The sequence below is a fragment of the Rhopalosiphum maidis genome, chromosome 1 (genome assembly GCF_003676215.2).
Source record: "Rhopalosiphum maidis isolate BTI-1 chromosome 1, ASM367621v3, whole genome shotgun sequence".
Classification (NCBI taxonomy): domain Eukaryota; kingdom Metazoa; phylum Arthropoda; class Insecta; order Hemiptera; family Aphididae; genus Rhopalosiphum; species Rhopalosiphum maidis.
In genome coordinates, this window is record NC_040877.1 from 3,733,318 (window position 1) to 3,746,354 (window position 13,037).

Consider the following 13,037-nt stretch of genomic DNA (forward strand, 5'->3'; position numbering starts at 1 on the left):
ATTTCAAAATATATTACATACATATTCTATTATTTACAGTTGTTAAACATATTACATAATATGATAATAACCGTTTGTCGAAACTTAATAATATAATATAAATATAATATTAAAAAAAAATTATAAATTATCTATAATATTAAAGTTAGATCACATTTATTTTAAATTTAATAATTGAAAATAGGAAATGATTATTGTTTATCGAGTTTAACTAACGAGTTGTATTGACAACAATACCTAATTTATTTTTCTAGAAATAATTAATTTAATTCCAAAATTTATCATTACACATCCAACTTCTGAGTTTAAAAACTTACATATAAAATAAGTTTTCTTAAATATTTCTATTTGGTTTTAACTTAAAAGTATTTGGAGTAAAATAATTAAAATTACCTACTTAAAATATAGAGAAATAAAAAAAAATTGCATACTATATCCAAAACATCTGAAATGGTTTTAAAAATGTTAAACGATTTTTTCTTACAACCTTAAAATTTAAAATTGTAACTAATCTATTTTAGAAAAATACTAGGTACTCAAAATAGTACACAATATGTATTATAATATATACATAATATTCTACATCATATTTTAATAACTACATTAATACCTATAACATAATAAAATAGTTTATCCTTTTATTTTATTTCAGTACTTACCAGTTACCAAGAACATTTTCAATACCGAAAACTGATATACCTACGTATAATGGGTTTTAAGAGACGAGGATATCTATATCATACATAATATGCTATTTGATTACAGCGGTTACTGTTGATTTTTTTTAGAAGAAAAAAAACGCCATTACTAAATTTACCAATCTACAAAGTGAACACGTGATGAGACAAAGAGTCCACAACTACATACGTAATCATGTATGTTTATCTGTAACTGGAAAACAGTCTAAAACGAATGGACACAAAAAGCATAAAAATAAAATATATGAAACTTGATTTTAAGGAGTTAACATTACGAAAAGCAGTGAATCGGTAAATCGAAAATGGCACATCGCGTACAACCTTGGATTTATGCGCATATAAAAAATAAATTGCAAGTCAATTTTTTTAAATTGAATTAATATCTTATTAATAAATATATTGTTTAAATCGTTTTTCGATCTGATATTTTACCGTTACGAAACCCATTGATTTATATCACATTGTCATCCTTTCCAATGACTTCCAACAGTTTCGCGCATAGTTTTTCCACGTATATAGGTATATAATATGTGTGATACTGTGATGCAGTTATATTAAACGCGTAGGTAATAATATAATAATATTAACAGTCGACCAACCGATGATTATAATATGTAATGTAATATAATTAAAGTGTAAAAATAGCAGATTTTTTTGTTTTCGGCTCTCTCATTGGACGTTTGAGTGTATTATTAAACAATAACAACGCGCAAGGAACTAATGAGATGTACTGTAATTTATTTTTTATTCTTTGCCTATATTTACTGAGCAGGTAGGCACTTATACATATCTATAAATAAAACGTACTGAAATGGTTTCGGATACTCGACGTCAAAAACGCAGAGTAAAAGTTTTGTGATGTCGAGTTTGATTCCTATTTTGATAATCTGTCAAAAAATATTATACGTGAATATGAATATAATTAATATAAGCAATCCATCATTATAGGTATTATATACATTTATAATATAGGTGACAAGCACGGATGCAGATTATTTAAACCGAAAGGCGTTCGTTTAAAACTTTATATTATACAAATATTTTCTTTTTTCAATTATCACATACTATATATCATTAAATTTATCTTTTTTACGAATATGATTTATTTATTTATCGTTCAACTATCAAACTAATATTAGTTAAAACAAAAAATGGAAAATGTACGTGCGGTTACTCGATTGTATTTGCATATAACTACTGCGGAGGTATTTCGCGCACGAGAAAAGTGTTGACTAAATTGTATACGCATGTGATATGTATACATTTTTGATATTATGAATAGGTAGAGGTGTGCGATTCGCGTTATGAATTCAAATGCTTGGACAGCTTTCGTCGTAAAATATGCTTCGCCGACAGCGTATATAGGTCGACTTCGCCGCGAAAATGGATCTACATACTATACGTTACACATACACGAATAATACGTGGCATTGCATTGTAAATAAGGCCATAAGGCTATAGTGTTCCTCCGGGGCGCGCGGATATGTAAATAAGCCAAAGGCTAGATTATTCTATAAGCATACAACAATTTATATATATATATAGTGTAGATTAGGTATATACGATAGATGAATGCGTGTATAAATCTAATATGCAAAGGTGGGCATTAACTATACTTAAAAAGTTTATTTATTTTTAAATGTTCAACTTAACCATAGTAAATTAATTTTCTAATCGACTTACGAATTTAACTAGTTTAATTGACTGATGAAATAATTTTGGATTTTTTCATTTTATTTAAAAATAATCCATCAAGTTTAAATAAAAGTTGTTTTTGAAACACTTGGTTTCGATGATTTTATTTATACGTATTATTGCACACGATTTTAAATACAAATAATCTAATACTACGAATATATTATTAATAATAGCTAATAGATTTTAGATAACACTAAATTTGTGTTCTGTATTTTGTAAAATATTATTACATAGGTAAAAATAAAATTATACTCTTCTACTCTTCACGTAATCTACGTAATATTTATTAAAAACTAAAAAGTAGTTTAAATTTTTTTAAACTGAGTTAAGTTAATATTTTTTCCACATTGGCTTGAACTTAGCGAGTTAAATTTATTATTTATTAATTATTAACTTCTAATTTAACTTGAATTAATTATTTTCATTAACATGTCCGTCTTTGAATAGTAATATATATTATTGAAATTGACACTTTTATACCAATACGGTTCAAGTAGGTATTATAGAACAGGCCACTTACTTATTTCGATGCTTTTGCAGACGATGCAGTAGTCGATGACGGTTGTGTAAAAACAAAAAATTCTTCCATTTCCCAGTACGATAATAACAATAATATTATAATGTAATGATGCCGATTTGACTTTAACCCAGTTTTCCATATCACGGTTTATGGCGAGCATGACTGCCGTTAATGGATCGTCACTCGTTTTGGGACACATTTATATCCCGCGCACTGCGGCGACCAAGAAATAGTTGGTAATAGTCTGACGCTTAAAATAAATACGTTCAAAAGAAATCGCTTTCTGGAACTTGTATTGCTCTTCTTTGAGAACTACTCTTTCCGTAAGGACCCGACCGAACGGTAAAATGGCATGTTATTTATCACGTTATACGGACCCGGGTATATAATATATCTAATATATTTTATTGTTTTGTGGTTTAATCGAGTGTTTGTCTTTTTAAAATGCACGATGACAATAATAATTGAATTCTGTCCGGAAAGCTGCCGTATTTTACTAAAAAAGTTTTATTCGACAAAAACGAGTAAAGCAATAATATATTATATTATGTGCAGTAATAATTTTTTTTTTAAACTTACCGCGGTCCATCATCAACAACTATACACGTCTTCAAACAGCTCGAACTACTACCACGGAGTTCGACTTCGTCGTACAAACGATGATCAAGGAAGCTATACACATCATAATATAATGTTATTATAGCAGAAACACTACTACTTTTCAACGTGTTTCAATAATTATTAACTACGAAAGCTAAGGTGAAGTATGGTAATTGAGCGTGAAGATCAATATAAATGTGTATAGTACTATAGTATAATATAATATCATTTATAAATCATAAAAACTCCATCCACGCATATCCGGGCGATTTCATTTTAAATCGATCATGCTAATATTATATATATATTGTACGGATATTTCAGTAATGGTTCCGTAAGTGCAAAGTCACGCGAATCTAAACTTAAACAAATATGCATTCATTTTCACGGGCGATTGAAAACTAGTAGAATCAGAGTCAAAACTTTCTGAAATTGTGACCCTTTTTACTTGAAGCCCGAAAGACGTAACGCCAATCGTATAACAATTTACAACTAACAAAAAATGAAAAAAACTGTACACAATTTAACGTAGATAGTGCATTTTTAAGGTATCTATACAGGATTTAGTGCTTTTCATACACTCATATGAGAACTGAGATTGGTTAAACAATAATAATGAAAAAAAAAACTTTAATAACACAATAAAACTTTTTTTTAATACATTATAAATTATTAAAAAGGGGTTTGCTATTAAAAACAATGATAAACAAGAAAATGTTGGTACACGTTAGTATATACGAAAATGTTAAACAATAATTATTAATCTTATACACCACACGAATACACAATATGTTTAAAAAACGCGTCATACGCATTCGACGTTGGATGTGTCATTGCATATAACATATATTTAACAATAATTAAAATTCAATTCAATTATGAAACACCCGCGCGTCAAACGCAAATAAACATTTTACCATTATAATATATAAGTATACATTTGATAGTGTTAAGAGGTAGTCCATGCATGGCTAACCTATAAATTATTGATATAATGTATACCTACAATCATTTTTATTAAGTCTTGTAATAAACTTTAAAAGTAGTAGATAGACTTAAAAAAGTATATTTTTATACCATGTACTTATTATAAATTAAAATGTATACGTACCAATTTAATGGTATAATTTAATTTAATGATGAGTAATTTAATTTTACAGTAGTATGCAGCTTTTGAAAAAAAACATTAATATCTGTTCACAATCTTTACTGTTAATAAAAATTAATATTACTTTTTTATAATGAATGAAAAGTTGGAAAACATACAGATAGTAAATTATTTAATATGTTTTAAGTATATTTTTCTATTTGTAATAAATATAGCTAAGATATATTAGGCACATGATATATTAAAATTGTTTAAACGAGTGACTTACTCTCAGCATTTGATTAACAAGCCCTACTTAAATTAATACGTTATGTTAAAATACATAATATTAAAAGTAAAAATTTTAATAATACAACATAATGGAACATCATAAATTTGATTGAATTAACTTCTTATAGGTTTAATAATCTTAATAATAATGATTTTTAGGGAATACTTAATAATTTGTAATAACAAATCATACAAACGTATTAGTACAATTTAAAGTAAAAATGATAGGTAATATCTTTTAGTTCAACGCATGTTACTAGAACCTACTTACAAGATTTTGTTAATACATTTAAACGTAAACGATAATTATTTTAGAGAAATAATCATACAATAGGTACAATAATATTATACGTAAATAAATAATTAAAAAGAAAATACAATAATACATTAATATATAGCTTATAAATAGACATTAAATAGATTTGAAAAAAAAATGGTTTTGAAACCAAGACTTGAATATATAAAATGATGATTTTGATAAAAAAAAAATACATTGATATAATGATTCGACTAAACATGAGTTACAGTATTCCTAAGTATACCTACACACTACCTTATAATATAAATAATATATATTATGATGGCATTGACAATTATTAAAGACAATTATAAAAGTTGACGATTATAATATATGTTTGAAATACTATAAGAATATAGTGAGATAATAAAGAGCGAGAGAAAGATATAAATTTAAAAATAGTTAACACTAATTACATTGAGCTTTAATTAAAATAAAAAGCTACTTATAAGCGAATCAAAAAAAAAATAAATAAAATAGAATTAAAATTATAAAACATTTAATTCATTTATAATAAAATATTGGCTCCATTATCACAACATTAAAACAAAGATTATTATGTTATTTTGCATGCAGCAGTGCCATTGTATAATATTATACACACATAATATATATAATAATATATGAGCACTCAACTTCTATTAACCGAATCTAGCGATGACGATTATACAATACAATCCGTCGTCGACGCGTACATGTTTATATAATAATAAAATATTAATTATTATATTATTATAACATTATTTATCAACATATTTATATATTTATTTAAACGACCCTGATCCTAACCCAAAGAGGAAAAAAAACGATTATGATTGTTCTTGATCAATCAATCAACAAGTGCTTGTGTGTTTTATGTTTGTGTGTGTGTGTGTGTGTGTGTGTGTGTGTGTGTGTGTGTGTGTGTGTGTGAGCATGTGAGTGTATGCGTGTGTGACGAGAGCGATAGTGATGGTATGAGATTTTCGTCTTCGTCATATACAACAACAACAACAATAATAATAATAATAATAATATATACTTATATACTTATACTTATATGTACTTATATATATATATATATATATAAGTACATAAAAATGTAATGAATATATATGATAGATGATTATTAAAAAAAAATAGCTAATACCTATGAATTAGATAAAGCGTGTATAGAAATATTTTTATCATTTTTACGTATTAAAAAGTCTCAAAAAAGCGTACAGATATACTGCAGATGTTGTATTGTAAAGAGCCGATATAATATTATATACCTCCTATTATCCTATAAAGTATCTCGATATTTTTCGCGTGCGTGAAGTTTAGTAGGTACTCTAACCCTGTGTCGATATTAAGTCATCTAAGAGATATTTACGAAAGACAAAAAACGACAAGGAGAAGGAAATCGGCATTATAAATTAGCACCAATTTTTATACGAAGTAAATAAATAAGTCTAAAAAGAAAAATGATCATAAAAAGAAGACATAATAATAAAATTATTATTTATTATGCATAATACTGCGCGTGTTCTCAAATGCTATTATCAGTGGTCCGTTTGCAGCTTCTGCCTTTGGTCTCATCTAGCAATGACTTGATCCGGGATCGGAGCCCGGACCAGAGTCCTGTCGGTTCCATTTCTGTGGCGGTACAGTTGGCCAGCGGGTCAAACAGGACTTGAGACCTGTGCGGCGGGACAAGAGGATCTTTCAGTCGAGCCAAATCGGTCTGCACGCTTGCCATTTTGTCTTTGAGCAGGTTGTAGGTGTGCAGGTCCAGACCTGACTTCCTGGCTTTCTTATGCACGGTGATCAGATACTGGCGGTCACGAACGTCAGGCATCAGGTACTCCTTCAAAATTTTTGCAGTAAAATTAATACAAAAATATACATCTTTAGGTGTAGATACCATGATATTATAATATGCACAGAGATTTGCGACGACCAATCCCATCAACGATCGATGGCTAAACTACGCATGCAATTATATTTTATCTTATTTGATTTACAAGAATTTCAGCTATATTTTTAATATATTTTTCAATTAAATTGTTTTGAGTAAATATGTCATATGTTTAATATAAAATTTAACATTACATATGCATTCTCATAAAATATCAAACGTGTTGTGTTTCTTGAAAAATGTCTGTGCTTACCATCAAATTTTATAAAGCAGATATATTTTTAAAAGGAAATAATATTTTACGTCAGTTAATTGTGCTAGAATATAATGAATGGCCATTCTATTAGCAGTAATAATTAAATATAGAATATATTTTTATCATGCGACACCTAAATCGTTCTGATATCCTTGTTCGTACAAGGAGAAATATTAAACTATAGGAACCCTATATGTTATATTCGATTTTTCATAAATTTACGTCAGCCGTTTTGGTAACGATCGGAACGTACGATAATACCTATATTGGACTTTTGGGTCACTGCTGCAACCGTCGTAAATGTCTGTATTTAGGGCGAGGTCCTCGAATATTATATACAGGGTGATTTTTCAAGCACACTTAGCCCCATTGTTTTAATTTAACAATGAATTTATTTAAATTCTGGTTTTTCGAATTATTTTATAAATACAAAAACCATAATTCGAATTCTTGAGATTTTTTTACTACTAAAAATGTGTCGCGGGGATGCAAACTTTTGTTTTTAAAATGAGAACTTAATTTTTTACTGTCAGTAAATAATTTTTTTGAAACTTGTAATAAATTTAAAATTGAATGAGTAGGTTTTGAGTTATTTAGGAAATTAAGAAGATATGGGTACTATATGTATAGTAATTTACAATAATTTATTAATATTTATAATTTATAAAAATAATTTAAGTAAAGTTAATACTATATTCGATATTACATTGTATATTTTATATTTTTAAAACTAAAAACTAATAATTTAGAGTTGGATACATCAAAAGTTTCGAAAAAATTATCAGCTAAATAATTTATAGTAAAAAAGAGGATTCTTATTTTAAAACAGAAATTTATATTTCAAATGGACACTTTTTAAGTAGAACTACCACAATCTCAAGAATTTAAAAATATATGTCTTTAAGTGCGTATAAAAATATCTTAAAATCAGAACTTGAATAAATTCGTTATTAAAAAAAAAAAAGGAGAGCATGCTTGGTGAATCACCCTGTATGATTTATATTGCTCCGTGAGTATATAATAATAATACATTACACCAATATATACGTAGACCATGTTTTGGGATACGTTGATACCCTGCGATAAAGCTCCTAATCAGGAGATGCCAAACACCGGATGGCCGAACGGGTCTGCCAATATATTTTATAGTTGTACATCACTAGAAAGCAAATTGAGGCGTAGTATTCAATTCGTTTATTTTCAAAAATGAAATTACGAAATTCTAGAATTACTCGAACAGGATGAGCTATCACCACCGTGATGCTGCAGAAATAAATCAAGCCCAGCACTACCGAAGTTAAAAACTGGTCGAGCGGGGCGGGGCGACTCTTTGCGACGCCTACGCATTTTGTATTATATTATGTGATGTAAAAAAATGTAATCGGAAATATAATACCCAAGTGCCCACCGCAGTAAGTGCCCAGCAATATTATTTCTCAACACCTTCTGCTGTCAACGTTAAATTTCATTTCTCCAACTACCCCGTAAATTATTTTTAAAATTACTACTATATAATACGTGCGGGTGCGGCGTCATACATCCTGACCCACTGCGCGTAGTGAGTAAAATATCATTTTATATAATATATATATATGTAGGTACGATAAAAGAAAATAATAAATAACGGCTGTCATTATCATTTCCTTTTTCGTTTTTTGTCCCTGCTGACTATTTATATACCAATGACGAAACAAATGTATTCGTGGTATTATTACCTTGTTTAAGTATTATAATAATCTTAATTAAGCCACAATTATATAGGACCGCGTTACGCATAACTAAAAATGTTTCACTAGCAATGAAATAAGTAGCAAAGGTCAATTTAATTAGGCATATATACAATACCTTGCACGAAAATATTATTTACATTTTAGTAAAGGAATTATTATCTAAGGCACTCGAGGGTCCCTGTTTCCTTATTGCAGTAGGGAAACATAAACCTTTGATACAAGAAATAAACTCTATACAAAAATGTTTTCACGATGGCAGTTATTATATAAAAATCTTATTCTTATACACATGAAAACATCAGTTGAATTGTATAATAAATAAATAAAACAAATTCTATACCTATGCAATAAGAAGAAGAATACAATATACCTATATATTATATGATTATTTCACACAATGAAATAATTACACTTTTTCAAATCGTTATTTTAATATCAATAAAATAGCAATGTATGCTAAAAACAATTATGAAATTAATCAACGCATTTACATTTTACGAGTTTGACCTAGAAATCTAAGCAGCCCAAATAATTTAAAATGTATTTGATAATTAAAAATTGATGATACAGAACAGAATTATTAAATTAACTATAGATTATTCGGTGGAAATAAAAAGTAGAGATATTAGAATATCATAATTTTGTAATTATAGAAATATATGGCCATTTTTTATAGGAAATATGGTGACATATTAAGCCATGATATAAAAGTTTGAAAATGGTTAAAGTAAACAACAATGTTTACTTGCCCGAAAATATTATTATATATAATGATGAAAATATAGATAGGGTTTTTCCTATTGTTTTATTTTGAAGTTGTTAAACTACAAAAGGAACAGTTGTTGTGAAACATGAAGCAGAATTTATACTTTGATGTTAATTGTTCTGTAAAAGATAACAAATAGGTACATTATGGTTTGAAAACATTAGATGGTATTGGTTTGGAAAAAAACAAATGAATTTGTGCAAAAAAAGAATTTTGTGTTAAAGTGTACTTTATACATATCATTGGGAGAAAATATTTAAAACTCGTATGTACATTTATCTTAAACTTAAACAAAACAGATTACAATGAATATATGAATATACGATTTTTATCCATAATACAACGCATTATAAAAATAATATTGCAAAATAATAACTGTTCACAAAATAGTAGAAGTTTTTCTTTAAAGAAAATGGTACAGTATGACTATAATATTTTCTATAGTAAATTGGTTTGAAATAAACCTTTTATGTGTAGTTAAAAAAACAATAGCGATAAAAACATATAAAACACATTATATACTGATAGTTTTTCTTTTTCAAAAAACATCATAAACGCCAATAACACACGAACAAGTCCAAATCCTCCCATTAGAATCTTTATTGTCACTGAATTTCGGATGCACAAATTATTGTTTGTAATAATACATCCCATAATATCCCAATTATCAAAAAGGAACACGGCCGAATATACTCATCATTCCGAAAATTAATCTCATAATTCCAGGTCTGTTTATTATTAACGACATGCTTCCAAAATTCCTCGAATTGTCCACTTTTCACAAAGCACAATATTCAACAATATCGTAATAATTAATATGCATAATATCATTGTGCGACGTGCATGCGTGTTTCACGATATTCTGCGATGACGTAATTAAAATTTAATATAATTATATATTTATAACAGCTATAATATTTCTGTAATGACGATTACCTAAACCGAATAATTGAAAAAATAAAATTTACAGGAATAGTTTAATGGCTTCATAACACAATAATTATAGTGATTACAAATTATCAATATAATTATTAATTAGCTACACAAGACGAGTCAATTATTATCGTATGAAAATATACCTGTTTTGTAAGTACATAGTAAGCATAAACGGCCATGGCGGTGCCGTAAGTGACGAAATATGTGACCGGCTCCATTATATCCCATGAATATTCCCACCAAGTAAGCCGAGCCAATATGCCAAACTGCACTGACATAAGTCCCAGACCGACCCATGTGAGCACCGACGTCTGTCTGCTGGCTACCAAGTCGATGGATTGCTTTTTCTGAAACATAAATACATATACATATAAGTACACCGTTAATGTTGAAACGCGTTTTTTTAAAAAAAAAATATTCGTAAAATACTGTAGCAGACATTTATTTAATATTTATTATATTGTATTACACGTAATGGCCGATGGGCCAACGACAACCGTGCTTTCCCGCGCGTGTAATCCTATAACATTGATTAAAAATGTTTTCATTTTAGTTATGAAATATTAATCTGGAAACTAAGCAAGAGAAATTTATTTCGTTCATTTTCAGTGTGATACATCATCATGTATTATATAATAACAATAACCCGTTAAATACAATATAAAAATGTAAAACAAAATTTATGACGCGTATTATTACGATATTATTATTTTTTAAATGATTTTGACTACAATTAATGTTCTGTTAAAAAAGAAACTTTGTGGATATCTATACGTATATACTTTTCAGAAACAGTTTGTTTAAAAAAAATACATTACATTTACTATTTTAGTAGAAAATATTATTTTAAAAAGCAAGTAGTTTTAATAGTAAGTTAAATAGTTTTAGTATTTTATGTAATATTAATATTGTACATAAATTTATTGTACACACAGACACATCACATGGTTTTTCTAAAAGTCAATAACAGTAAATAAAAATGAAAGTTTTTATTTTATTTACTTTTTAAGATTCCCAAAGGTTTTTCTACTTTGTAAAGGGATCATAGCGAATGAAAAATTTCATTGTATACGTAAAAAATTCTCAGAAATATTGAATTCAATGAAACTGTTCGACTTTGATATACTTTATTTTACTTATTGACTATTGTTGTGTATATTAGAGTACATATCATATTGAAAGCTTTTCTAGTACGCACGAGGACAATTGCCATCTTTACACTTAAATCTTTTTTGATTCAAACTCAAATGGTATATTTACAAACGATACACCACAAAATACTATATATATGTGTGTGTGTGTGTGTGTGTGTGTGCGTTCCTTTCTTATCTATCTCTCATTGACTAAAAGTTATAAAAAAATAATTAAATCTAAACAATTTATTTAGTGAAAAATAATTATATTATATATATATATTATAATATATTACAGATGTGTTGGTTACAGTATTGGTGTTTTTTATGCATATGTATGGAATTTAAAATATCATAACCATTAAGTATAGATACAAGTTTTCAATACGCAAATATTGGCGAAAATTAATTTAATGCATAAATAGATACTCTAATATTAGATGATTTTTTTTTATGATTGTTTGAATTTTTAATTGGTACCATTACATAAAATTTAATTTGCACGTATCGTTTGCATATTTGCAGTTCACATTTCTAGCGTGTTAAATTTCACTATACTGCCATGATACTGGTGCTGCCCTACACAACATGTGTTTGAAACAGTTTGATTTAAACAAAGTAAGAATTAACAAATTATAACTATAAGTCTGTACTCTATGTACACAGTTGTGTTGAAAGTAGTATACTTTGAGGGTTAAAACTCAAAGTACACATAGTTACGTAGTTACGTTCATTTACAAAGTTATTGTCTCTCATCGGCTACTTGTCAAAACTTTTTGTACATATTCATTTTTATTGAATAAAATATAATCTGTAAATTGTTTTTTTTTTAGCTTCTAGTGTAACTATTAAAGTTCAACAACTATTCAAGATATATAATTATTATATATATATAAAAAATTGGTTTTTACAAAAAGTATTTAAGCATTCGTTTATACTTTTATGATATAATGTAAATAGAGAAATCATCCGTTTGACCATTTATGGCTTGAGAAGACTGATAAATTATATTATTATATAGTAAACATTATCTTTTTATTATTTTGATCATAATAAAATAAAACAAATCTTTATATTTAGGTAATAAGGTGTAAATAATATTTATAGCTAAGTCAGATTTTAATTTAGAAAAATGGTTTTAACTA

The 13,037-nt window shown here is 27.3% G+C and overlaps 1 protein-coding gene across 1 annotated transcript in view; it reads right to left on the reverse strand.

Annotated features, from left to right (window-relative positions):
- Positions 1-6,043: 6,043 nt before the first annotated feature.
- Positions 6,044-13,037, reverse strand: part of LOC113560733 (calcium uniporter protein, mitochondrial) — a 66,476-nt gene continuing 59,482 nt past the window's right edge. The window contains exons 5-6 of the mRNA XM_026966823.1: positions 10,903-11,106; positions 6,044-7,020 (exon numbers count right to left, since the gene is read on the reverse strand). Coding sequence (XP_026822624.1) covers positions 6,703-7,020; positions 10,903-11,106 — 522 coding nt within the window. The 3' untranslated portion in view covers positions 6,044-6,702. The remainder of the gene's footprint in view (positions 7,021-10,902; positions 11,107-13,037) is intronic.